Here is a 27015-nt window from a genome sequence, read left to right as displayed (position 1 = left end):
GACCTGTGGATTCTCAAGATCAAGGTTTCTCAAGACGGGCTGCTATATATTAAAGGTCCTGAAAAGCTAGGAAATCTGGGCCCTACACTCAGAGATTCTGATTTAATTGGACTAAGGTGGGGCCACAGCATCACTTTAAAAAGCCCCCCAAGTGATTCAAATGTGCAGCCTGGGCTGAGAACCACTCTCAGATTCTGTCCTGATTTGGCTGCACTGGTGCCTTTATGGCTGAATCCCAAACATACTACTACTTATAATTACTTATTGGGGATTTACCAGGTACAAGCTAATGTGCCAGCACATTGTGTGCATTAGCTTATATAATTCTCAGAAATTCCTGTGAAATAAATATTATCCCCATCTAACAGATGAGGAAACTGAGCTCAGAGGGGTCAAGAGACCTGCCCATGCTAATGAATGGCAGGGCTAGTTCTGGAAGCTGAGATTACCTGATTCACAACTTTTATCTTCCCGCAGACTCCTGAGGCTGCTCCTTGGCCTCGATTAGTCCTTGTCTGCCTCCACCTCACCTCATCACCTTCCTTCCACCCCCGCTGCTCCCTCAATAACATCCCAGGTGACTGAAGCAATTTGCAGCCATTTGAGGAAGCTCCATGTGTCACTCAACCTGCGAGGGTGGGGAGTTAGGGGAATTACAGATGCTCCAAGATGGTCCTCCCCTCCCCTGAAGGCACTTGGATTTCAAGAATCGTGCCCCGCGTTTCCTGTTTCCTCCGGTCCAAGGTCCACGTTTGAGGCCAAATTCCCCCTCCCAAATGCCCCCCTTGGGTTGATTCTAAGTATCTGGGATAGTGCTGCCACCCAGTGGCTGCCCAGGGATATGGCAGCCCTCCAGCACCGTCTGGTGCTGCTGGACAGCTCCCCAACTCAAGACCAGAACCTAAGATCTCCCCTTCCCTTTGGCAGCACCTGCGGGGGGGGGAGGGCAGTAAATGGATCCCACCCTACCTCCTGGGATCCCACACACTCCCTCTAGGGATCTCCAGCGTCCTTCTCTGGTTTCTCACGTACTCCCAGCCCCCAACACCTCTCAAATTCTCATCCAACTTCTTTCCATTGTGCCAGCCTCTTCTCATTACAGGTTCTTTCTTCTCACTTAAAGCCCTGGGAACACACCTCTCACCTTCCTTCTGCCAGAGCTGTGCCAGCCTGCAAGTGGATTGAAGGAGCTTCTAGAGATAGAATTCTGGTCCCCCACACCCCCCTCCTCATCATCTGACACCATCAGACCTCAACAGTCTCCGTGCTAAGAGCCCCTAATGAGCATCAGCAAATTAACAACTTCCCTTTGATTGCTCCTTCTCTGTTAATTGGATAGGGAGGGCCCCCCAAGGCCTCTCAGAGAGGAGGAGGGAGGGAGAGAGAGAAGCAGAGAAGTGAGGGCTACAGGAGCAGCCCCCAGGCCTGGGCTCAGCGCCCCAGAATTCTGCTCCGTGCCCGAGTACAGCTCCTCCTTCCATCCCGTCCTCATCCTGTCCACCCCACCCCACCCCCACCCCTCCACCTTCCCACCTCGTCCTAGTCCTACCCCCTGTCCTTTCCCTGCTTCTTGACTTCGGTCCAAATTCCCTTGACCTCTGGCTATTTCTTCTTCTGTCTCTGTGCTCCCTCTTTAGAGGTTTGGCGGTGGGGGGGCTGCGAACGCCACCCTCTAAAGGCAAGCCCAAGGATGGGGTCGGGGCGACCAAGCTGTGGGTCTATTTACATACGTGCATGTGTGTCCATGTCACATGTAGGTGGGAGGAGGGATGAGACCAGGTGACTGAGGGTAAGCTCCTGAGTGCCTACCCTGCAGGCCAGGCCTCTGCGATGTGTGTGTGTGTGTGTGTGTGACTGTGAGTGGCGTGGTGTGGCTCTGGTCTTATGTGTGTCTGTGTCTCCACACGAGCAAGTGCTTGAATCAGTCAAGTGTGACTCGGAGCTTGCGCGCGCGCGCGTGTGTGTGTGTGTGTGTGTGCGCGCGCGCGCGTGTGCCGCCACCGGGGGAAGCAGCAGCAAGAGGCAGGAGCATCGATCCGAAGGAGACAGCGCGGGGAGGGGGACGCTGGGGGCAGGCTCCCTCCCTCCCTCGCGCTCGCGGGGGCGCGCGCGCGCACACACCACACACGGCCGCACACACACGAGCCGCGGGGCCTCGCGGGCAGGGACGCGGCTCCCGGACCGGCGGGAGGCAGAGCCGCGGGGAGCGGCCGCGCGCAGGGGGCGAGGCGGCGGGGGGAGCCCTCGGTCCCGCTCCCGCGGCCGGGGGCCCCGCGCGCACCCCGGCCCGGAGACACCCTCGCAGACACTCGTAGGCGCGCACGCGCACCCTCTCCCCTCCCCCGCGCCTCCCGGCCGGACGATGGATCCCTGCAGATCCCGGGGCTGAGAGCACCGCCACAGCGAGCCCAGGCGAGCGAGCGAGCGAGCGGAGCCGAGCCGAGCCGGGCCGGGCGGGCCGCTCCCTGCAGGGCTGTGCGCGGCGCCCCGCGGGCTCCCGCTCCGGGCCATGAGCCCCTCCGCCGCCCGGCGCTGAGCCCGCGTCCGGCCCCGCGCCCCAGGACCCGCCGCCGCCTGCCGGGTGCCCGAAGCCCCCCCAGGTGGGTCTCCGATGCCCCCGCCTCGGGCTGCGGGACTCCCCAGCGCCCCGAAGCCAGGACTTTCCTCCCCTCCGCTTCCCCCGGCGGCCGGGGCGGCGCGGTGGCCGGGGAGGGGGGCGGGGGCCGCGCAGGGGACCGGGCCGCGTCGAGGAGCTGGACTGGAGGGGGGCTGCGTCCGGGGCGGGGACAGCTGCTGTCAGAGGGAACCGCGCCCCCCCATGCGTCCACCTCGGGCTGCCCCCCTCCCCCCACCTCCGCCCCCACCCCCCACCCCAAACGTGCACACACACAGCCCGCGCCGCCGTTGGGAGAACTGGAGCCGCCCGCAGGTGAGGACTCGGGCCGGGCCCCCCGCCTCCCCGCCTCCCCGGGGTGGGGGGGGGGCGGTTAGCCCCGGTTTCGCTTCCCCGGGTGAAAGCCCAGTCCTGGGGACACCCGTGGCCAGAAGCTCCTGCCCCCCCTCCCCGGGGTCTGTCCATCTGGGGGAGTCTTCGTCTCCAGGATGGGGCGGACATTCCTGTCCCAGACTGACCCCACATCTGGAGGAAACTCCTGTGCCTGCCTGTGGAAATATTGGGACTTCCTCTCGCTCTCGGATGACTACATCTGGGGTCTCCCCTGGCCTGGGAAGCTTCCCTGGGAGAGCATTCTCTTGGCCTGAGCTGACCCCAGAGCCCCTGCATTCGGAGGAACCCTCCTCTAGGAGGGTGTCCCTTGGCCAGCCACCTCTGGGCTCACACAGAGGGAAGTCTTCTGCCCCAGAGGCGGTGACCTCTGGTGATAGGGATTCCCAAGGGACACATTTGCAGCCCCCCGCCCCGCCCCCCATGTGTACTCTCACCGCAGGACTCTAACAGACTACCCATCTTCCCCAGGATCCCCTCGGCCAGGATGGAACTGAAGGCCGAGGAGGAGGAGGTGGGAGGCGTCCAGCCGGTGAGCATCCAGGCCTTCGCCAGCAGCTCCACGCTGCACGGCCTGGCCCACATCTTCTCCTACGAACGGCTGTCTCTGAAGCGGGCGCTCTGGGCCCTGTGCTTCCTGGGCTCACTGGCTGTGCTGCTGTGTGTGTGCACCGAGCGGGTGCAGTACTACTTCCACTACCACCACGTCACCAAGCTCGATGAGGTGGCTGCCTCCCAGCTCACCTTCCCCGCCGTCACGCTGTGCAATCTCAACGAGTTCCGCTTTAGCCAAGTCTCCAAGAATGACCTGTACCACGCTGGGGAGCTGCTGGCCCTGCTCAACAACAGGTGGGCGGCTCCCACCCATCCTCGGCTCGCTGGAGTTGCATGCATCCCAGCTCCTAGTTATTCCCATCGGGGTGCTTGCCTTTCTAAACCCACCATAGAGCCCAGACCACCCTGTCCTCCAGGCTCCCCAGACCTGCCACTCACAGCAAAGGAATTGGAGCACTGCTGAGCATGCAGTGCAGGGCACCCAATCTCTGATCCCAGCATAGTCCCAGCCTGAGCTGTGAGACATCAGTACCCTCTCTAGAGTGACCTTTGTCACCCTCCTGCCCCTGTGTCTTGATCTTCTTCTCCTTACTTGAGGGATGGGGGCAGACCATCTTTACCGGGTAGAGACTGTAATATAAAAGATAGCTCCTGCCTTGATCTCTCTGCCCTCCCCTCCCTTACCCATGCAGCCACTGCAGACCCTATTGTCTTCTCAGACCCCATGGGGCAGGTCCTCTGGACACACCTAGTTCTCCTGTGCCCGTGCCCAGGCCTGATCGCCAGGGCTAACTCTGCCCCCTGCCACCCCCACCCCACCCCCAGTTGGGTTTGGGGTTCTGGAGGCCAAATGGAGGCAGGGACGAAAAATGCTGATCCATTCGCTGCTCACCCTGGGCTCCAGGTATGAGATACCGGACACACAGATGGCAGATGAGAAGCAGCTGGAGATACTGCAGGACAAGGCCAACTTCCGCAGCTTCAAGCCCAAGCCCTTCAACATGCGGGAGTTCTATGACCGCGCAGGGCACGACATTCGAGACATGCTGCTCTCCTGCCACTTCCGTGGGGAGGTCTGCAGCGCTGAAGACTTCAAGGTGGTGAGTGAGTCCCCTGGTATGGGGTCCGAGTCAGGCCTCTGGAGGAGGAGGAGGAGGAGGAAGAGAAAGAGGAAGAGGAGATTAGGAGCCCTGGGGCCTCTGTCAAGCTTGCTACTCCGGGAGAGGAAGCTGAGTGTCCCTGGGGTTTGCTTCTGTCAGGAGGGATCTTAGTTCAGTACAGGGGCTCATTTGCTCTGTGGGAGGGCCTGAGCATCAGCCTTGTGTCCACGGCGACAGGAAAGAGAGCCCACAGTGCACAGCACACACAGGCGGACATACCCACACAGAGTCTGGCATGACCCCAGCCCCATCAAGCTTACCTTTTGGGCTACAGGTGTCAGACCTGGACGCGGTGGTGGGTAAGCTGCAGCCTTGTTACTAGAAATGAGGTCTGAGGACCATCACCTGGAAGATTGAAAGAACTGCAGGACTTAGCCACCGCACTTTCCAGACCTACTGAATCAGAATTTGCATTTTGACAGGTGATTTGAACTTAAGTTTGAGAAGCACCATGAAACATAGGAAGTGAGGGAAGCTTTCTCTTAAATAGCTAGACAGGTAATTCTCTCTGTGCCACACACCCCCTCCACACACACACACACACACACACACACACACGCATACACACGCATACTCTCTGATTGGGTTCCTCCCCTTGTCAGCAAGAGCCAGTGTCTGAGGAAGGAGAGGTTATTTGGGGTACAAAGTCATGGCTGAACTGGAGGCTTCCTTTGCTTCTTTTTTTTTTTTTTCCTCATCTCTTTGCTTCTGAAAATGGAGATGCCCCACAGTCCCACACAGCACTCCCCGCAGGTGGGGTTGCCTCAAAGTGAGCATCCCAGGGAGGGTTAGAAGTGACTTGCATCTCACGTGCCAGGTGATCCTGGGCAAGTCATACAGGTTCCTGAGAGGTTACAACTAGACAGAGGCTGGAACGGGACCAGAGGACCTGAAGCCATAGGTGAAAAATGACACCAGATGAGAGAACGATGCTTGTAACTCTTCAGAACACTTTGTAGGCTCTCGTGCAATCCCCTGGATAAACAGCCATATTATCTCTATTTTGCAAATGTGCAAACTGAGACAGAACAATAGGATGAGTCCCGGGTTAGTGACAGGTTCAGGATTAGAACTCATATCTTGTAAAGTTCCAACGTAGTATGCTCTTTTTATTACTACTGCCAACCCTGGAGTCGTGATGTCCACTTCCAATTCTGGTCATTGCTCTTTGAAAACCCAGTCTCTCTAGGATCCCCATCCTATCCATGCCTGCCTCTAATGCTCTGCTCTCAGAGACTCCCTTTTCTCCCTTTCCCATTTCTCTCCTACTTGCTTGCATCCTCCTAGCATTATGGGAGCATGAACTGCACTTGTTTGTGTAGAAATATTGGAGCCATGGTCATCCTTGTTTTTTCCTGCTGAGGTTACAGAAGAATTCCCACCTCTTTAAGCCCTGCTCTGCAGACCAGTTTTATGGGCCTTTGTCAGTCCTGCCAGACGAAGGTTACATGCCCATACTCCTTGCTGAGCCAAGCTGATGGGGAGCATAGGGTGATGCCTTAACTACTTCCTTCTTTTCCTTTCTCAAAACAGGGAAGTCCTGGATTCTCCAGAACCTGAGACCAAAGGGTTCCCAGGCTCACCAATTATGTACCCATGAGTAGCAGAAGTTAGGTGAGGGTGAAAGGCAGAGAGCCGTCCTCCTCTGCAACATACCCAATATATAGCAGAAGGGACCAGCAAGAAAGAGAAAACCCAGTAGCTTGGATGGTTTGTAGTATTGAATGAAGGGCTAAGAAGGCATAACATGGGGATACAGTTAGTCTATAAAAAGTCTTCAGTTGAGGCTCCGTTTGTCCCTCATGTCCGGAAGGATTCCAAGTGGTGATTGCTATGACATGTTAAGGTTCATGAAAATGGAGATACAGAAATGTGATTGGTCCATGTTATCTGAGGGGACAATTCTAAGTGTCAGATGGTGATATGACTGGTTCACAAAGTTCTGGAGCAATTGGAATTCTTGTTCTTGCTTGGGGTTGGGGTGGGAGGAGATATGAGAGCTGATAGCCTGCAGTCCCAGCCCTGGCTCTTCTTGGTTCTGGGTTGCTGGGGAAGACCAGGTTTTTGATGTTTCTGAGCCCATGTCAAAGACCTGACTCTGCGTCTGGCTGCACCCAAACCTCTCAGCGCCTCCTTCTACCCTGTCTCACTGACCTCCTTGCTCACTGTTTCTGTGTCCGGAGCTCTCCCACTTCTGCCCATAGGGATGTTCCTACACAGATGGGAGCTTGGCTGTGAGTCCATGTCTGACATCTCCCGAGGGGAAGTGAGGGGCTGCGGCGCTCTCCTCCAGGTCCCTGGTACTTAGGGGCATAGACACTCCTTGCCCGAAGCTCTGCGGACTTTGGTCTAATAGTTAACATCTCCTCTCCATCCTTGCCATTCTCTGCTAGGTCGAGAGGTATGTATCTAGCCCCTGGACAGTTGTGGCACTGAAGAAAACATTTGCCTCTTGGGTCAGAGCTTAGGAGAGACCATCTTGGCATCTTCTGCTGCCTTGAAACAGAAACCTAGAGTCCAAGCCCTGGTTCAGAGATTTTGCAAAATACAGTGTGCACAGGTACATGTGAACTCCTCTGCAGGTTTCCAGGGGCCAAGCTCATCCAACAGTGAGAACCCTGCTCATAGAGGACAGTTCAGGAGGTATAAGGGCATACTCTGGTCCCTCAGAGACCCTGGTCCCTCTAGCAGGGATCTGCAGTGACAAGTGTTCCCCTCAGATGTCTTCAGAATCCAGCTTAACTGCAGCAGATGGACTGGTGGTCACAGTGTTTGACTGGGTCTACCCGCCCCCCCCCCCCCCCCCGCAGCTGTAGCTGAGTCAGCTTGGGAGAGTGAGGATAAATATGGGGAACCTGGGTTAATCTGGGAGAAACTAGTTTGGGACTGAGGAGGCTGAGGGTGGACCGTAGTGGTTCTCTCCTGAGCTACCAAAAGAGGAAGCTACCAAAGACCCACTGTCAAGGACCCCTCTTCCCTGGCCAACGCTGCTTTTCCTTTGAGGTGGGATGTTTGGTTGCCGGGGCAACGGGGTCTGAGGCTCTGCTCTCCCACCCCACCTCAAGGCCAGTCAGGCCAAGGCAGGGCAGGGGTTCCTGGAGGGGGACGGGGGCGCAGCTGTCCGCCGTTGTCTGGGTGGGGGCCGGAGGGAGTGAGCACAGCCGCAGCTGGTGCCAGCCTCCAGCTGCACCTTATCTGTCCCTGGCAGTGGGAGCTCCTATGTGGCTGGAATGCTGAGCAGCGCCAAGGGGAGGGGGCTGGCAGATGGCTGCCCAGTCAGCCCTATGCCATCCCCCTCCTCCAGCTGAGACCCAGAGCCTCTGCCTGGGGCAGAGAGAGAAGGGAATTCATTTCTGGGCCCTGGAAGAGAAGGAAGGGGAGGGTAGAAAATGGAAATCTTGGGGGTGGGCATGCAGTGGAGATGGTATTCTCTCTCTTGTGGGGTAGAATTGGGGGACAAGGGATTGGGGGACACGAATCCTTGAGGTGGCCTACAGGAGTGTCCCCACCCCCCCACCCCCTGCCCAGGTCCCTGGAGTAGAGACAGAAATTCCCCCAGAGAGATGGACTAAGGAGGAGGGGTGGGACAGAAATCCCCTTAAGGTCTGGAGGGGGCAGGACTCTTCTGGAGCTCCTAGAGGGGTTAGAAGGTGATAGAAGTGGGTGTAGGTGGGTGATCCTGAGACCTGGAGAGGGGAGGGAGAGGCCATCTTAAAGCCAGCTGAACCGGGCCTGGCAGGTGCCAGAGACAACTTCCTTATCCCCACCTTAGCTCTGCCCCTCACGCCCACGCACCCTAGCTTACCTCGCCCCCCTCCCACCCCGAGCAGCTCAGACCAGGAGTCCCTGGGGAGAGCCCAGCCCCACTACCCGGGTGTGTTCCCTCCAGCTAGCAGGGAGTGGAGGGGCTTCTGCACGAAAAGGCTGCCCAGACTGCGACAGAGGGAAGGAGGGTCCTGAGCACCACCACCCCCCACCCTCCCCACCCAGGGGCGGACCCTACGCGTCTTTGTGTGTGTGTGTTCGTGGGGGGCCGGCAGCGGCAAGGGGAACCTGCAGACGTTGCAGCGGGACAGGAGAGAGGCTGGAGTGGAGAGGTTAACTTTGGAGGAGGGCATTCCTTCCAGCCTTACCCTTCCTTTCTCTCCCTCCCTCCCTTCAAAGTGCTAGAGGTTGGAGGGAGGAGGCTGGAGTGGAGCTGGTCGCAAGAATACGGGGGACCCTGGTTCGGGTCTCCCCCTCTCTCCCTTTCTGTCTCTCTCTCAGATGCATATACACACAAACCTCCTTTGGATAACGTAGCTTCCTCTCTCACCTCCTCTCCCTCTCCTTCCTTCCTCCCCTGCTGTTCTGGACTCCACCCCTCTCCCAGACTGCAGTTAGCTAAGAGGCTACTCTAAGTTAATTGATCTCCCGGCTGCTGGCTAAAGTAATAGGGAATTGATGTAAGTAACTAAGTGCCTCTGGGGGCAGAGTGGGAAGTGCAAGGGTGGGGAGGAGGAGTGCTTCCAAGCCAGGGGCCTTTCTCCTGCCCCGGCCTGCCGGCCTGCCCAAAGCTCAACGGCATGGTCACTGCTGCACCTGGTGTGCATCCAAGAAGCAGGGGTGAGGCCTGCAGAGAGGCCCACGTTTCTGCTGTGGGTGGAGGTGGCTTCTGAGCATGCTTCAACTTTGTGGAAGGCACTTGCAGTGCTGGGGGGAGGGGAGATGAGTCGGTCTGAGGTGGCGGCTCCGGCAACTTCTACCCTCTGGCTGAGAACCTTCCAGTCAGGATGCTTGTGTGGGGATTCTGGGAGGCAAACGTGGAAAGCAGAGAGCAAGACTGAGAAGTGGTACCTAGTTCTGGCGGAGGATGAGGCTGGGCACCGGGACCCCTCGGTTCTATTTTAGGCATAGTTTCATCTGGCTCCATTTCTCAGCTTCTAGGCACAATTTCCTGTGAGGAAAGGAGGCTCTAAGTAGATGGCTAAATTACTTTGCCAAGAGGCAGCCCCTCCTTCAGCCTCTGGGACTCTCTTGGCTGAGCCCACGCTGGCCCATGCATGGAACGGACGCGCGGCGCTGACTTCCCTGGACACGTGGATCAGACACCTTCCTCGTGGAAGATTTTAACATGAGCACGAAACAGCCGTGTGTTCACCTGGAGGGGAGGTTCCCTTAAGAAACCACAAGGACAGAGACTCTGAGGCCCCCAGGCTCTCCGGGGCTACTCCCCAAGGTAGAGGGAGGGCAAGTGGCGGATTTCTGGGCTACTGTGAGTTCTTGGAAAGGAAACCCTTTCTCGTCCCTTTCTCATCCGTCTCATCCGCACTCCCTAGACGAGGCTGCAGTCCCCGGGGCCCTGGGAGGTTGGGCTGTATGGCTTAGTGCTGTGTGTCTCTAATTGATGCGTCACATCATCGAGCCAGGCTGGGGACATCCCGGGGGTGAGACCGCTGCAGTGGCCTTACCATGGACAGCAGCCAACTCAGCCTTCCTGTGCCCGTGCCACACTCACTCCAAGTGTGCAAGCACGCAGGTGCACCTCGGTGGGGGTGTCTCGGAATGGAGGACGTAGATTAGGGCGTGAAGTGGACGTCTGTGGATGTGCCTGGGGGCACTCGCAGCTCTCTTAGTGCAATTGTGGGAGGGAGCTCGTGCACAGACAAACCTTTGGTCGCATGCAGAGCACATACCAGCAAAATTAATCATCTCTTCCAGTAGAGCTTTGCAGTTTACAAATTCCCTTTATTTTAGCTCCTGATCCTCATAATTCTGGGAGGCAGGCAGATATTAATATCTTCACTTGAGAGATGAGGAAACTGAGGCTCAGCGATGTTAGGTGACTTGGCTGAGGTCACACAGCCGGTGCATGCCAGAGTGGGACCTTGACTTCAGATCTTCTAAGTCCAGGTTCTTTGTGTGTGACTGTAGGAGTGGGCCTTGTGGAGCAAGGGGAGCAGGGTGTCTGGCTCCCCACTTGCCATGCTCTCTCAAGAAGCAGGAGGCAGGAAGGAAAAGAAAAGGTGCAAAGGAGAAGGAACCCCAGACTTAGGCTGGCGACACCAAGTCTTTTGACTCCTCTGCCTTTCCATTGTGCCATTTGGCCAAATCCCAGCTTTGCAAGGTAGACCCGCCACTGGCTTTCCTCAGGTGGCTCCAGGGTAGCCAAGCTCTGCCAGAGGAGGTCACACAACAAGCCAGCTTGAAATCGCTTTGTGCTCATGATCAACATCCTGAAATGGGCATGCAGTGCCGCCAAGCAACCCCGCTGTGTTTTCCGGGTCACCTTGCTCATCCCAATGACTCCTTCAAGCTTCTCTGCTCATCTCAGCCACCCTTCCTAGCCCCCCCTTGCACCCTCGGCAGATGACTTTGCTTCCTGCTTCACCAAGAAGATAGAAGGGACATCTGGGTGGCTTAATGGGTTAAGCATCTGCCTTTGGCTCAGGTCATGATCCTGGCATCCTGGGATTGAGCCCGCATTGAGCCCCGGCATGGCTTCAGGCTCCCAGCTCAGTGGGGAGTCTGCTTCTCCCTCTCCCCCTTCCTCTGCTCCTGCTTTCTCTCTCTCATGCTCTCTCTCTCTTATACTCTCTGCTGTCTCTCTCTCAAATAAATAAAATCTTTTTTTTTTTTAAAGAAGCCTCGGCCAAAAAAAAAAAAGAAGAAGAAGCCTCGACCAAGATCTCCCCCTTCCCATTGGGGAACATCCCTCTTATCTAGGCTGAAATCTCAACCTATTATTTTTTAAAGATTTTTAATTTTTATTTATTCGTGAAAGACAGAGAGAGAGAGAGGCAGAGATGCAGACAGAGGGAGAAGCAGGCTCCATGCTGGGAGCCCGATGCAGGACTCGATCCCAGGACTCGATCCCAGGACTCCAGGATTGTGCCCTGGGCCAAAGGCAGGCGCTAAACCGCTGAGCCACCCAGGGATCCCCTCAACCTATTCTTTCCAACCGATCTCCTTCTTCCAGTATAGGAATTTCACCCTAAAGATTTGCCTCTCCCTCAGCTATGGTCAGTCTCTCCCCTCTCCAGGGGAATCTACCTGTTGACACATGAAGCATGCTGAAGATTCTCCCATCTTGAAATATGTAGCTACAATGACAGCTAACATTTATCGAGCACTTACTATGTATCAGGGTTGAGGTTAAGATAAAAACCAAAAACCAAAGGTCTCTCAACTCCGTGGCTTGAGCTCCAGCTCCCACACTCTCTCTGCTTCCTTTCTCAGATAAAATTCGGAAAAGTAATGTATATATTCCACTGTCTCCATCTTCTCATCTCAAACTCATGCTCCAATCCACTTCAGGCTGCCTTCTGTCCACTCCCAGCACTCCACCAAAACTAAGAGCTGAGGCCACCAGCGACCTCCACGTGGCCAGAACCTGCAAACATTTTTTTTATCCTTAATTTCTCAATAACATTCAAAATGGTTGACCACCTTCCCCTTTTTAAACTTTCCTGGGGGGATCCCTGGGTGGCGCAGCGGTTTGGCGCCTGCCTTTGGCCCGGGGCGCGATCCTGGAGACTGGGGATCGTCTCTGGGATCGAATCCCACGTTGGGTTCCCTGCATGGAGCCTGCTTCTCCCTCTGCCTGTGTCTCTGCCTCTCTGTCTCTCTCTGTGTGACTATCATGAATAAATAAATAAAATCTTAAAAAAAAAATAAATAAATAAACTTTCCTGGGGCACCTGGGTGGCTCAATGGGTTAACCGTCCAACTCTTGATTTCAGCTCAGGTCATGATCTCAGGGTCATGAGACAGTTCCACGTGCAGTGGGGAGTCTCCTTGAAATTCTCTCTTTCCCTCTCCCTCTGCCCCTACCCTTAACCCCTCTCACTGCACATACTCTGTCTCTTAAAAAAAAAGAGGAAAAAAACTGTAAAACATTTGTAATACCCCAGAAAGTACCTTTGGGCCCCTTCCTAGTCAATGCTACCACACAAGAGTTAACCACTATTCTGACTTCTGGTGGTGCAGATACGTTCCACCTGTTCTTGAAGTTCCTAGAGTATATGTATTCTCCAGACAGTACCCACACTTTTGTGTCTGTCTTCTTTTGCTCATGATATTGTCTGTGAGATTGTTTTGTTTTGTGTGGTGGTAGCACTTTGTCAATGCTGTGTAGTACTCATTATGTAAATATGCCAAAATGTATTTATCCAGTCTACTCTTGCTAGACATTTGGGTTGTTACTAGTTTTTTGGCTATTGGAAGTAAAGCCACCATGAACATTCTTGTTTATGTTTTTTGGTTGTCCTATGTAACTGGGAGCTGTGGTTAAGTCACAGGTTGGGACTCTGGCTTTGGTGGATATTGATCAATCTAGGCTTGCTCTCTTTCTCTTTCTTTTGACTTCCTATTCTATTCTTGGGCCATCTCTTCTTCACTCATGTCAGCATCTAGACCTTGGCAGGTGCCAGATGTGTGCTTCAGCCTGGCTGTCTTCAGCCTCTGTGCTAATGGCCAATCTCCCTGTTCACATCTCCACTTGGATGACCTGAGGCTCAAAAAACCCAGTATGTGTAAAGCCAAATTCATCATCTTATCTCCCAAACTAGTCCTTTCCTTGTATTCCTGGCCCAGTAAACCACCCCACCATTCAGCCACTTATGCAAACTAGGAAGCATCCCTGACACTCCATCTCCCTCATCTCCCTTAATAGGATCTGCTACTGATGCCTCCTAAACATCTCCACCCTATCACCCTGCTCCAAGCCAGTCCACTACTCACTCCTTGTCTCACCTGACCTTGTGAGGTTTCCTGACAGGTCTTCCAGGACCCCTCTGGCTGTTCCAGTAGACAAATCCAAATTTTTCAAAATACTGCTCTGATCACTTGAAGTCCTCCCACGGTGTGCCTCCCATTGTCCTTGGACAAGAATCTTTGCTGTGGGGACACCTGGATGGCTCAGCAGTTGAGCGTCTGCCTTCAGCTCAGGGTGTGATCCCGGGGTCCAGGATTGAGTCCCACATCAGGCTCCCTGGATGGAGTCTGCTTCTCCCTCTGCCTCTGTCTCTGCCTTTCTCTCTGTGTCTCTCATTAAAAAAATCTTAAAAAAAAATCTTCACTATGGCCTGCAAGATCCTGAGGGGTCTGGGTCCTGCCTGTTTCTTCAGCCTATTCTTACCCTGCTCTGGATGTCCAGTTATATCCTCCTCCTCCGAGCTCTCCCCCCACCCCACCCAAGGTCTTCAGGGCCTTTGCATAACTCTTCTCTCTGGAATACTCTTCCCCTGCCCCACCTCATACAGACCTAATTACTCTTTATTCTTCAGATCACAATTCAAACACACACACAGAGAAACCTACTTTGATTCCCTGGGCTGTGTCAGAACCTCCTGTCACTCACTCCCAAATTATGTTTCATAGCCCTGATCATGATTCGCAAGTAAGTATTTACTTTTGCAATTTTTAGAAAATGGTATCTGTCTCCCCCAGTTAGACTGTAAGCTCCACACGGGCAGGATCCTGGTTCATCATATATTCTTAATGTGTCCTCAGCCCATAAACACTCAGTGACTATTTGATGAATAAATGAAAGAATGAAGGAGGAAGGGATTTAGAGGGGGATGGTCTAATTCTAGTCTCATGCCCACCACTTGCTCTCCATGAAACTTGAACAGGTCACTGTGCCTCGGTTTCCTCATCTGTCAAATGAGGGTAAAGTTACTCAAACCCTTTTGCTAGGCTGTATAAAGATCCCTCAGATATCTACTGAGAAGCCTGAAACATTCTACAACTGTTGGCAGGGGGTGGGGGGGTTATTTCTATCTATCTATCTATCTATCTATCTATCTATCTATCTATCTATCTATCATCTATCTATTTATTTATTTATTTTTGTGAGGGGGTTTTAGAAAGAGATGCAGAGAAAGTCAGAAACCACTGAGTTGCCACACACAGTTTAAGAGTGATACTGGGTAGGGATTGACACAGGGAAGGGTTGCATCCTTGGACAGAACGTACAGAATTGGTTTGTTGTTCTGCGCGTATGTCTACTTGGCCACTTCTCCTGGGGCCTCTGTGTGTGCTGCTTGATACTCTCCTTATGTGCCATTACTGTGAAATATTCGGATTTATCTATTGGAACAAGATGAGGCAGGAGGAAATGTTAGAGGAGGGAGGAAATGCGGTTGGTGTGTGTGTGTGTTTGTTGCCCCACAAGGGAGCTGTGTGTAGTGCTGTGTAGGTGTGCAGTGTGGGTCTTTATGTTGGTGTGGGGGAAGAATTGTCCCGCCACACCCGGATTGGCTGTCCTCTAAAGCCACTGGGTGTGCATGTCCCCCCTCTCTGGTGAAGCCCCAGGATAGAAGCATCCCCTCCCTTAGCCTCTTCCCTCTGGAAGTCTAATCTCCTTCCCCTTCCAGGAAGTCTGAAGGAGGGGCATAATGCCCTCTAGTGGGTGTGGAACGCATGGGCAGCTGCAGCTTCCCCACCTCCCACCCAGGCCTAGAACTTAATTTACCTCTGAAACATCCTGAGGATGTGCAAAGCCCTCTGAGAGCTGAGGTCTGATGGGGGGTGGGGGGGTGGAGAGCAAATGCACACAGGACCAGAAACAGAAAAGGAACCCCTGAGTTCATACAGAAGAAGCCTGAGGACAACAGCTGAAGGTGTGTGGTGGGGGGTTCTCTCTCTCCTCATCTCTGCAGTGGACTCTGCAGTTGCCCTGGGTCTTCCTGGTCTTTCTCAGTTCTGGTTTCCTTCACATGGTCACTGAGTCTTGCTCTTTCATTCTCACAGTCTCTGTCGTCAAGGCGCTCTTGGTTACTACTCAAGCCTGAAGGGACTTGAGCAGGATGGGACCCTTTGTTCTGTTTGCTGGGTGGGTACTACCTATGCCCTGTGCAATCAGGGAAGGAAGGCTTCTTGGAGGAGGTGATGTGTGAGTAAGGTCTTGAAAAATGAGGAGAAATTCTCCGGATGGAATCCGAGGAAGGCACAGAGCTGTGAATGAGCCTAGGGGATCTACAGAATAGGAGAAGGGCACGCTGGCTGGGCGCTGGACTGCTGTGGAGGGTGGGGGAAGGGGAAGGAGAGCTGGAAGGGAAATTGCCAAGGCTTCATACAGCTTTTCCTGAGATGGAGGTGATTTTACCAAGAGGCACTGGTGACTGAAGAAGGTCTCTGTGCAGGAGAATGGTCAGAATTATAGAAGGTGAGGAGAAACTGTGGGAAGGCGGGGAGTTAGGGGGTCAGGTGGAAGGCTGATGTTTAGGCAAAAGAGATGAGGCCAGTCTGAGGGCAATGGTGAAAGGATGGAGAGGGGCCAGATCTCAACGGCTGCTCTTCCCCTGGGGCCTCTGTGTCCCTGGCAGCAAAGTTGAGGCCAGAGGTCCCACATCAGTCAGTGCCACTGAACTTGGCATCTTGCCTGCCATCCCTAACACCCTCCAGGGTCCCTGCATGCAAATGGAGAAGGGGAGAGGTGTTGGAGCAGGGAGGGAGGGGGGAGGGGGGAAGAGAATAGGGAGGGGGTCTGGGGCTGTGGATGGTTAAGGAATGGCAAGGCCCAAGTAGACTCATCGGACCCCCACTGCTTTGTTTCTGATCCTGCAGAGGAAGGGTTAACCTGCTTCCCCTCCCTCCCTCCCTTCCACTCCTCCCCTCAGGTCACCTTCTAGGCCCTGGAGACTTGACTGATGGCTCAAGTTCCTCAATCAGTGGCCCTGAGTAATCAGAGCACACAGTGGGGCCAGGGGCCTGGGGTCAGAGAATGGTAAACTGGGAGCAAGGGGAGCCTCAGAGACTAAGGTGCTGGGGCTGAGGGTTTGGGGGGCACCCCAGGTTGATTCCCGAGGCTCTCCACCTGACCTGGGAGATTGCCCTGATCTCATTTCTTCTGCCTCCTGGACAGAATTCCTCGAACTCCTCTCCTGGACCACTGAGGGGTGGGCAAGCTAGGAGGGGGAGTGGTGATCTGCCTGGAAGCTTTTCAGTGGCAAGAGACTGGGTCCCTCCCTGCCCCCCCTCCTGGTGCCGGGAACTGGCCATAAATGAGTCTGTGGTCAGTGAGAGACCTCTGCTAATGGAACCTGGGCTGCCCCCCAAGCCACAGAAGGGAAAGGTGGAGGAGGAGAAAGTGACCTAAGTACAGCTCAGCACGGGGCAGGGGGGGGGGGTGTTGGGGGGCATGTAGGGGTGGTGCTGACTTGAAGCTCTGCCAGGGTCCGGGGAGGGAGGGGAAGATAAATGGGGTTGGGGACTGGCTGGAGGGAAACTGGAGGTCAAGGCAATGATTGCAGGGGAATTAAGGGTTCAGGAAGTCACCGGGTAAATTGGGGTTAGGGCAGTGACAGGAAGGGAACTGGGGTCTTAGGAGTATATTGGGAGAAGGTGGGGGCATGATCATTGGAATAATTGGGGAGATTATGACTCAGGGGCAGTCAAGGAGGAATGAGAGTTCTGAGAGAGAGAGAGCCGAGAGAGTGCAGAGGCTCTTATGTCTCAGGGGAATGGCTGCACCAGTGAGAATGGAGGCGAGGACCCAGAACTGGGGTAGGAAGGTGGAGGGAGATGCTGAAGAGCAGATGAGAGGGTGACGGGCAGTTTGAATGTCATGGGGGAGGGGCAGGGGCTGTTGCTGTGAGCTGTGGGAGCAAAGGAGTCTCACCTGGAGCCCCGAGGCTTTTCCAGGGCTTCCACTGTCTTCAACCCTCTCTGTCCTGCTGGAGCTGGTGGCCGGAAAGGGGCTGTGGCCCGCCTCCTCTCCATCTGGCTCCCTTTCCCGCTGCCATCCATTATTCATCAGCCCAGGCGCCCGCCCTCCCAGGCAGGGCAGGCAGGTCCTCCTCTCCTCCCCGCCCCGCCCAGGCTCAGCCACACGGCCGCCGAGCAGCCACACCGCCGCCGAGCAACCACACTGCCGCCGAGGCCGGGGCAGGCGGGCGGACGGAGGAAGAACGGAGCCTCGGACACCTGCGGAGGCGCGGGGTGGCTGGCCCTGCTGGTCCCTGCCTGAGAGCACATCTGCCTCTCGTTTCTCCTGCCAATCCCCCAGTGGAAGGCCCTGAAGAAGATGCCCATCCAGATCTTCTGCTCTGTGTCATTCTCCTCTGGAGAGGAGGCCCCAGGGCCCTTGGGAGATGTTTGGGGTCCCCACCAGCGGCGGCAGCGGGACAACTCAGAATCAGAAGAGGAAGAAGAAGAGAAGGAACAGGAGGCAGTGAGGAAGGAGGCTAGAGAGGAGGATTCGCCCATGGATCTGGTGGCCTTTGCCAACAGCTGTACCCTGCATGGCGCCAGCCACATCTTCGTGGAGGGAGGTCCGGGGCCGAGGCAGGCCCTGTGGGCAGTGGCCTTTGTCTTGGCATTGGGCGCCTTCCTGTGCCAGGTGGGGGACCGCGTCGCCTATTACCTCAGCTACCCGCACGTGACTCTGCTAGATGAGGTGGCCACCACGGAGCTGGCCTTCCCGGCAGTCACCCTCTGCAACACGAATGCCGTGCGCCTGTCCCAGCTCAGCTACCCCGACTTGCTCTACCTGGCCCCCATGCTGGGGCTGGATGAAAGTGATGACCCTGGGGTGCCTCTTGCCCCACCGGGGCCGGAGGCCTTCTCTGGGGAGCCCTTTAACCTGCATCGCTTCTACAATCGCTCCTGCCACCGGCTGGAGGACATGCTGCTCGATTGCTCCTACTGCGGGGGGCCCTGTGGCCCTCACAACTTCTCGGTGGTGAGTGGGGGCCCATGCCTGACACAGCACCCCAAGGGTGTCCGCCACGGCTTACCCTGAGCATCACCTCCTGGGACTGGGGCTGGTGGCCATCCTGCCTCTCCTCCACCTCACCTGAGCCACCCACCCTTCCCAACAGGACTCAGGGAGGCCCAGCTTGCCCTGGGGCTGGGGCTGGGCTGCTGTTTTCAGGTCTGTACTGGTACCGCTCTTCATGTTAGAATCTGGAAATACATCTGTGCTGATTGGTAATTAGTTGCTGCCTGGAGGCCCCCAGGGTCTCCCTGAATATTCTCCAGCATCTCCAGCCCTTCCCCAGATCTCCTTGTGATCCAGCAGGGCCTAGAACCTTACTGTGTCTCTGAGGTCATACTTTGCTCTGCTGGTGGGTACCTAGACCTGGCCTTAAAAATTTTGACTGTGACCCCTGGGCTGGAGCCAGAGCAGATGTCACCTGGTCTCTGGAAATGCAGGAGAAGGGTGTGGAATGCAAGTGGAGGGGTGAGGACAGTCCCTGACTCCACCCCACCACAGCCTTCTCAGCAGTGACTAAAGCCGGGACTTCAGTGCATCCTCACTTGGTCTTTCAGTGCTCCTTCTACAGGGTGTGTGTGTGTGTGTGTGTGTGTCTGTCTGTCTGTCTGTCTGTCTGAGGGAGAATAACAATCCTCCTCTAAATCTTCTCCCTCCCCCAGGTCTAAGTAATCAGGAATCCTCTTCCCTGGGAAAGTCCTCAGTGGCAGGGTCAGCCTCCTGCTTGCCCTCCCATTCTGGAGTCTAGGGCCTTCCTTGCTGAGAGACCAAGTAGCACCCCATCCCCTACCCAGTTCAGCTTCCCCTTCTGTCTGGCCTGATTCCTTTTGTGCCCCGTCCCGATGCCAGATGCCAGGCCTTCCCTTCCCACACATCTATCCCCTCAGCCCTCCACCTCCTCCCTGGCACAGGAGCAGGTGGGTGTCGTCATATAAGTGCATCATGGGCCAGCTGCAGACAGAGATCAGGAGGTTTATGGCCACTGGGCCTCAGGGAGGTCAGGAAATAAAGGAACATGAGATAAGAAAGGAGTCAACCTGGCTTCCTCTAGACCAAAAGGTAGAGCAGACACTTCTCACACAGAACCACCAGGTGGCAGCAGTGGCCCACAGGTCCCCTGCACAGCTCTCAGCCCAAGTAAGCCAGCGCTCTCAGCCCCCCACTTTCCCAGACGGAGGGGTAGGCATGGGTGTGTGTTGGGAGCCTGTGACCGAATGCCACGACACCTCATAGTGGTGGGACGACGAGTCCTTGGAGTTCTCTCTCAACTTCATCTGTGGACTTTGCCCTTTCTTTTCTGGATGGGGAAGAGGATCTTCTAGGAAGGGGGAAAGGGAACATTTAGGACTCTATTTCCTAGTAACCCCCACACCCCTGACTTCTCTGGTCTGGCCTGACACTGTCTCTCTCTTTCTCTGGCATATGTGTGTACTTAACCTTCTAACTCACTTTGTGGATTTTGTTGCCATCAAGCAGTAGGAAAAGTACACTCACCTCATTTTTTGTGGGAACCTGGAAACATTCAGAGAAACTGTGGGAAGAGGGCCACAAAGAATTGCTTCACTCTTCTCTTTGTGGCTATGTCATCAGGGCCTTGATAAGGGCTGCTCTGAGGCATGGAATAGGAAGACTGCCCCCAAAGCTGAGAGCTCCTCTGAGGCCCCCTCAGTTCTGCACAAGTGTTGCCAAGCATGCCATGCCCTGGATGCTCAGTACCAAATCCTGGGGGAGGAGGTACTGGTGCTTGGATGAGCATGGTCCTTGGGATGGCAACTGGGTCAGTTTTCAGGTTCTGGTGATGATGGGACAATGATGGACACAAAGGGCTAATGGCTGGGGGTGGGGGGAATTAACCTTGGGGAGAGCAGGATTTCAGATGCCTGGGGCAAAATCCAGAAGAGAAGATATATCTCAGAAGCCCTAGGAACTTGGGGCTGAGGAGAGGGTCCTTAGGAGGGACCAGGAGTATGGCAGTGATGGGATCCTGGTGATGGAGGTATATTTGTCAGGGTCCTCCCAGGACTGCCATTCAGATAGTTTAATTGAAAAGACTTGAACAAAGGGACTGTTTATAGAGCTGTGGGCAGAGTAAAGGAAACTGCCTGAAGGGGCCTGAGGCACTTCGTGATAGTGGGAAAATTGTCACATAAAGGCTAGAGGGGCACAGGGAAGTGGCAGGACTTTGCAGGGAGGCCTCCTGGTGGGATCTGCAGTCTCAATGGGTCTAAACTACTGCCAGAGCATTCTCAGAGGTGTGAGGGGTGGGGAAGGATGAAAACCCTGATCTCCCCTCCTTCTGCTCTCTGATCCCTCTCTGATAAGCTCCCATTGGCCACACCCACCCCGAAGCCTGTCCAAGTGGCAAAGGAGCACGGGCAGTGCACCCCACAGGGATCAGCTTTCTAGGGCGCACATCAGGGCAAAGGAAGGCAGAGAATGGGTGGGAAGGAGGACAAATGGAGAAAGTGCTGCACAGAAGGGATCGTTCCAGAAGTGTGTTGAGATTACAGCAGCTGAGGGGTCTGGGAACAGCCCTTGGTAGGTAGAGAGTGCTGGCAGGACTCTCAGGCTCTCCACTCTGCCCTCACCAGGTCTTCACACGATATGGAAAGTGCTATACATTCAACTCGGGCCGAGATGGGCGTCCACGGCTGAAGACCATGAAGGGTGGGACTGGCAATGGGCTGGAGATCATGCTGGACATCCAGCAGGATGAGTACCTGCCTGTATGGGGAGAGACTGGTATGTCACTTCTCTCAGGGGCCCCTTCCCATGGCCCTAGCCATCAGCCTCCACCAGGGGACTCCTGAGATCCATTGTGGGACCTGAGACAGGACTTGGCCCTCCTCCCTTCCTCCCAGCATCTTGCCATCTCCATCTCCGACTCTACCTGACTGCCACCCTCACAGTTCCCTGGCTCCCCCTTCCTGGCTCAGTTACTCTCCAAGGTAACCAGCCGTCGCTTTCCATCAGTGGCCGCCACTCACTCTATAAATAACTCCCTCTCTTCTTGGGCTGCCTGCCGTCAGTCTGGTCTCGAGGGACCTTGGGGCTGAGAGAGATAGGAAGAAGGGAGACAGGGAGGGGGAGAAATAGAGAGTGTCTGGGAAAGAATTTGAAACCGCAAGATGCATACCCAGAGCCCGGTAAGAAAGCATGTAGGATGTGGTGTTCATCAGGGCAGCGTGGAGCTAGTGAACCCAAAAGGAGGCTGGGAATGGGCTAGGACCCCCCAGAGACTAACCCCTCCCCCAGTCCCAGTGTGCACTGTGCTCACCCCTAGGAAAGGCAGCATGGCCCCAGCTCTGAATGAGGTTAGGGAGTCAGAAGCCCTCCCAATACACCCCCTGCTCCTCATTCCCATAGATGAGACGTCCTTCGAAGCGGGCATCAAAGTGCAGATCCACAGTCAGGATGAACCTCCCTTCATCGACCAGCTGGGCTTTGGTGTGGCCCCAGGGTTCCAGACCTTTGTGTCCTGCCAGGAGCAGCGGGTGAGAGGGCCACGGCAGGGTGGTCCCAGGGGGTGTGTATTGAGGGGTCGAGACGGAGTGGTGGGTAATCAATACAGGAGGGACAGGTGAGCTAGGGCCTGGGGGCTGATCTGACTAGTGAGAAGCATGAATGAACAGGAGTGCTCTGCAAACTCTGAGACCCTCAGAGTCTGTGGAGGGACAGGGAGCAAGGCTCCTGAGTTCTGCATCTTGTCAGAGAAGTCCATCAAGGTGACTCGGGGAGAAGTCCCCACACCCCCCAGCTCCCCGGCTCTCCCAGCAGCTCATCTACCTGCCCCCGCCCTGGGGCACCTGCAAAGCTGTTACCATGGACTCGGATTTCTTCGACTCCTACAGCATTACTGCCTGCCGCATCGACTGTGAGACACGCTACCTGGTGGAGAACTGTAACTGCCGCATGGTGCATATGCCAGGTCAGGCCCCAAAGCTCCAAACACAATCTTGGAGCCCCTCAGCCTGCATTGCCCCTCACCAGCTCCCCATCAACCTTCTGCCAACATGGAAGCAAGATTAAATGGCTTTTCTGCACCCCAGTTCTAGCCCCATTCCATACTCACATGGCTCTTGTCCCTCTAACCTCAATTCCCACCTGTACCCATAAAAATGTGTGGGAAGGGGTCCAGGAGAGATGGACTGTGGGGTGGGTGGTGTGTGGTCACCTTCAGGACATACTGGGGACTGGCTAGTCCTGCCTTCCCACCCACTCCCATCTTCTAGTTTCTAGGCGCTTGGTACCACCACCATCACCATCACGAGACCCCTTTAATCTCCATCCTGCACCACTGTCTTTTCTCCTCTGTTAGGGGATGCCCCATACTGCACTCCAGAACAGTACAAGGAGTGTGCGGATCCTGCTCTGGGTGAGCACCCCTGTCTTGGGGCAGTCTGGGGGAAGGAAGGAGCCACATGCATAGGGGTTTTAGGCCAAGCTCCCAGAAGCTTCCAACAACTCCTGGATCAGGCTTTGCTTGGAATCTCTTGTCTGACTTAAGCAAGGCTGGGAATAATATCTCTAGAGGCCCTCGTGCCCTTACCCTCTCTCATCAGCACCTCAGCTGGTTGACCCTCGAGGGACGCAATGAGATATAGGACTAAGAAATACCCATGGGGAGGCTGGGTGAGGATCAGCACAGGGCAGACACAGGGCTCGGGTAAGAACAGGTCAGAAAAAGAGAAAGGGGCCTAGGTTTCCTTCAGACAGGGCCAGGATGTTCGTGTTGGGAAGGAGCTGGCCGAAGGGCACCACTCAACTGGTGCCTCTCGCCTGGTCGGGCACAGACTTCCTGGTGGAGAAGGACCAGGAGTACTGTGTGTGTGAAATGCCCTGCAACCTGACCCGCTATGGCAAGGAGCTGTCCATGGTCAAGATCCCCAGCAAAGCGTCAGCCAAGTACCTGGCCAAGAAGTTCAACAAGTCTGAGCAGTACATAGGGTAAGGGCTCTGGCTGTGCAGGGCAGGGCCCTTGGGCTGGGACTGTAGAGGGTGTGAGTGGGCTTTGGGGGGCCGGTAGACAGGAGGAGATTGAGATGAAAAGGGGAAGGCAACCAAAGTGTCTGGGATGGGCATGGGGGGCAGATCAAGCTGGAACAAACAATGAATGGAAGCACCTCTCTTTCCTCCATGCATCATTCTGTATCTTCATCCTCACTGCTGTAACTGGGAACAACCCCATGCTTGCCAGTGTGCAGAGCATCTTTTCATTTTTGCCATCACATTTAATCCTCACGACAGTTCTACACTGAGGGTACCCCCATCAACATCTCATTTTATGGGTATGGAGACAGATTCAGAGAGGGTAACTTGCTAAGGTCACCTGGTCAGTGAGGGACAGAGATGTGACTTGAACCCAGGTCTCCTCCCCCAACCCCTTTGCAGGGAGAACATCCTGGTGCTGGACATTTTCTTTGAAGTCCTCAACTATGAGACTATTGAGCAGAAGAAGGCCTATGAAATTGCAGGGCTCCTGGGTGAGCTGCTCATGGCACTGTCCCCTTTCCATGCCATGGGCATGGTGTGACATCCTACCGCCCAAAGCAGGCTGCCTGCCTCGGTCCCACAAGTTCCTTTGTCCCCTGCCATTCCCCCCTCTCCCGGGGCCTTTCCCCAAACTATGTTGTCTTGGTGGGAGGAGGGGATGAACCTTCTCTTAGGGCAAAGTGGAAGAGACAGGCCCGTGGGTATGAATGGGGGACTATTTGATAAGCCTCTGAAAATTCACCCAGAGAATGAATGTTGGGGTATTTGATATTTTCTGAATACCTGTTCGCTTTAGAAAAGTAGAAAAAATGCAGAAAAACATAGAAAAGAAAATAAGAACCCCACCAGAATTGCTCTGTGCTCCTTTTATACAAAGGCGGTCGATCTTTTTGCAAATGCGACTTGCCTGCCCCTGTCCCAGGGAGCTCTGCTGCTTCCACGGTGTCCTGACACCTCTGACCTCCCCGTGCCCTCCCCACTCCTGCAGGTGACATTGGGGGCCAGATGGGGCTGTTTATTGGGGCCAGCATCCTCACAGTACTGGAGCTCTTCGACTACGCCTATGAGGTAAGCGGGGGCGGGGCGCTGGGGCGGGGCCACCGGAGGGGCGGCGGTCCTGCGGGTCTAACCTCTCGCCACCCACCTCTGTCCCAGGTTATTAAACACAAGCTGTGCCGAAGAGGAAAGTGCCAGAAGGAGGCCAAAAGGAGCAGCGCGGACAAGGGTGTGGCCCTTAGCCTGGATGACGTCAAAAGACATGTGAGGGAGCGAGACAGAGGTGCCCTCCAGTCCCGCCCCTACCCCCAGCCCCAGGCCCACGCACCCCCCCCCCCCCCCCCGCCACCTTCTCTCCTCAGCCTCTCCCACGCCCCAGCACCACCTGTGGCCCTTCTGATAACCAGTCCCTGTCCTGTGCCGTTCCCCTAGAACCCGTGTGAGAGCCTCCGGGGCCACCCTGCCGGGATGACGTATGCTGCCAACATCCTACCTCACCATCCGGCCCGAGGCACTTTTGAGGACTTTACCTGCTGAGCCCCGCAGGCCACTGTACCAAAGGCCTAGGTGGGGAGGGCTAGGAGAGTAAGGGGGCCCTCAGCTGCGACCCCCCCACATCTGCCCTGGGGACTCACTCCCCCCTCCCAAGGTAGTCTCCCACTCCTGGGCAGTCTTTTCCTCTGGTCTGCAGAGGAAGGAATCTTGACCATAGAGCCCTCTCCCTGCCTCTACCCCATTCTTTTTATTTTTACCGAAACTAATCTTAAAAAAACTAAACTAAACTAAACTAAAAAGAGAGAATGGGGCAGGTGACCTCAGGCTGCCCCTCTCTGTTCCATGCTGCCTCCCCCAGCTCCCAGCCTGAATTCTGTCTGTCTGGCTGTCTGTCATCTGAGTGTCCACCTACATTCTGCTGCCACCAGTCACCAAAGCCCCTCCCAGTGGGGGGTGGAGGGGATCCTTGGGGTCTGGAATTTGGCCCCAAACCAGAGAATGTACCTTGAAGGGGAGGGCTAGTGGGGGGGGGCTTCCCCAGCCTTAAGAGACCCTCTCAGCCCAGTGACCCCCCCCAACCCCAAGTCTCCAGGCAGGAACTAAGACTCTAGTCCCCATCCCCACCCCCTTACATGTGAAGTCTCTAGGGAGTTGGGGATGGGGGATTACCTGAAGAAGTGGATGATGGGGAGGAGATGTGGCCCTGGTGCTGTAGGCCACATCCTGATATCTGTAAGTTTACCCCCACCCCAGAACTGCTGGAGAGAAATCCCAAGAGGTAGCACTCCTCTACCATCCCACGAAAGATCCAGCTGGTTGGCTTCCAGCTCAGGGAGAGGGGCACTGGTGCCTAACCTCACTGGTCCCTCTCCCCGGGGCCCCTGCAGAGGGCCACATCCATAAATTTTCTTATGGAACTCTCCCAAGTCCTCTTCCCCAACTTCATTTGCTTCTCTCAACAACCTCATCTGCATTTTCTATTTCTATATGATACAGACTCTATATTGCTATATCTCTGTATATACTTTCCCCTAACTCTGTCTGTCTCTACCCCCATCCCCTCTCGTCTCTAAGAACCATCTTCCCACCCAAAGTTCCCCTTTCTGTGTTTCTACTCCCTCCCTGGTCTCTGAATGCCTTCGCCTGTATAAAGAGTTGGACTTTCTCCCCTGGTGTCTGTACTGTGTACACACATCCCTCTGAGAAGCACAAGGAGACGACACGCGCATTGTAACCTTCGCACTGTCTCGGTGGCGACATAAAGGAAGCTGTGAATCACAAGCTCTGCCTCTTTCTGGCCTCACCCTCTCCCCCCAATCCCGGGCACCCTACGCCCTCCCTGTAGCCTTAACATTCCCTCCCCTGTTCCACCATCCCAATGCCCTTTGCCTGGCTGACTGTGGCCTCCCCCAAGAAGGGGTAGTTACAGACAGAGCCCCCCACCTAGGGAGTGGAGATCTGCTCTGCACACTAAGCCAAGGGTATCAGACACAAGGGAAACTGTGGATTGGTGACTCTTGTAGCTGGAACAGCGGCATGCAGACTAGCAGAAGTTGAGGTCCTCAGTCAGTGACCTTTCCTTTCTTCTGGGTGCCCAGCCTCCTTTCCTCACCTAATACCCAAGCCCATCACTTGTATTTTCTGGTGAGGTATGGTTTGGTAATGGTGGGAAAAATACAGGCGTAGAGTAGTTGAAAGCTCTGCTGTTCTGTCCCTTCCTTCCTATCTTAATGAGAAACAAGTGAGGTAGAGGGCCCGTCGTGCCGCCTCCCCCAGGCACTCCTCCTAGGCCAGAGGCCTACCCCTTCCCAGGCCTTCTCTACCCAGCTGTCTCTTGGTTTCCAACCCCAGAACAGGACTTTGGCAGGTCACCTGTACATTGGCCTGGTGCTGGAGAGTGAAGCTATGGGATTTTCGGGAACTCTTGGTTCCTAGAAATTCCTTGGAGATCAGACCTCTCCAAAGGGAAGCAAGGCCAAGGGGTGTGCACCGGATGGGGAACAGCAGGCAGGGCTATGGGTGACGCATGCCTCTGGTCTAATAAACTGGGTTTCAACCATCTCTTTGGTGTCGTTCTTCTCTTCGAGAGTATTTAGGTCTCCCACGAAGTGCCT

General features: G+C 55.3%; 1 protein-coding gene and 1 long non-coding RNA gene across 4 annotated transcripts; one reads left to right on the top strand and one right to left on the bottom strand.

Annotated features, from left to right (window-relative positions):
* The first annotated feature begins 1984 nt into the window (after positions 1-1984).
* On the top strand, positions 1985-26962 carry ASIC1 (acid sensing ion channel subunit 1). 3 transcript variants are annotated; one of them, XM_077870100.1, is made up of 12 exons: positions 1985-2600; positions 3476-3853; positions 4464-4659; positions 21010-21160; positions 21785-21912; positions 22196-22346; positions 22737-22793; positions 23212-23365; positions 23810-23901; positions 24399-24478; positions 24566-24670; positions 24839-26962. In XM_077870100.1, exons 2-12 carry the CDS (start codon positions 3492-3494, stop codon positions 24941-24943), a joined length of 1581 nt encoding a protein of 526 aa, XP_077726226.1. In that variant the 5' UTR covers positions 1985-2600; positions 3476-3491; the 3' UTR covers positions 24944-26962. The 3 variants fall into 3 exon arrangements, with proteins under 3 accessions (XP_077726226.1, XP_077726225.1, XP_077726227.1); XM_077870099.1 differs by lacking the exons at positions 1985-2600; positions 3476-3853; positions 4464-4659 and adding an exon at positions 17511-18385; XM_077870101.1 differs by lacking the exons at positions 1985-2600; positions 3476-3853; positions 4464-4659 and adding an exon at positions 20282-20414.
* On the bottom strand, positions 20426-22143 carry LOC144296842 (uncharacterized). The gene is made up of 3 exons (XR_013363790.1): positions 21696-22143; positions 21406-21470; positions 20426-21142 (listed from the first exon to the last, which is right to left on the bottom strand). It is a non-coding gene; the product is annotated as an uncharacterized LOC144296842 (long non-coding RNA).
* Positions 26963-27015: the final 53 nt, after the last annotated feature.

This window comes from Canis aureus, chromosome 25 (assembly GCF_053574225.1).
Source record: "Canis aureus isolate CA01 chromosome 25, VMU_Caureus_v.1.0, whole genome shotgun sequence".
Classification (NCBI taxonomy): Eukaryota; Metazoa; Chordata; class Mammalia; order Carnivora; family Canidae; genus Canis; species Canis aureus.
This window is presented reverse-complemented; position numbering and strand designations above follow the sequence as displayed.

Excerpts from the sequence above, each read along its gene's own strand:
- ASIC1 (XM_077870099.1), top strand. The coding sequence starts at position 17,729 with ATGCCCATCCAGATCTTCTGCTCTGTGTCATTCTCCTCTGGAGAGGAG. Across the intron at positions 18,386-21,009 it reads GCCCTCACAACTTCTCGGTG|GTCTTCACACGATATGGAAA; the intron begins GTGAGTGGGGGC and ends TGCCCTCACCAG. Across the intron at positions 21,913-22,195 it reads TGTCCTGCCAGGAGCAGCGG|CTCATCTACCTGCCCCCGCC; the intron begins GTGAGAGGGCCA and ends CTCTCCCAGCAG.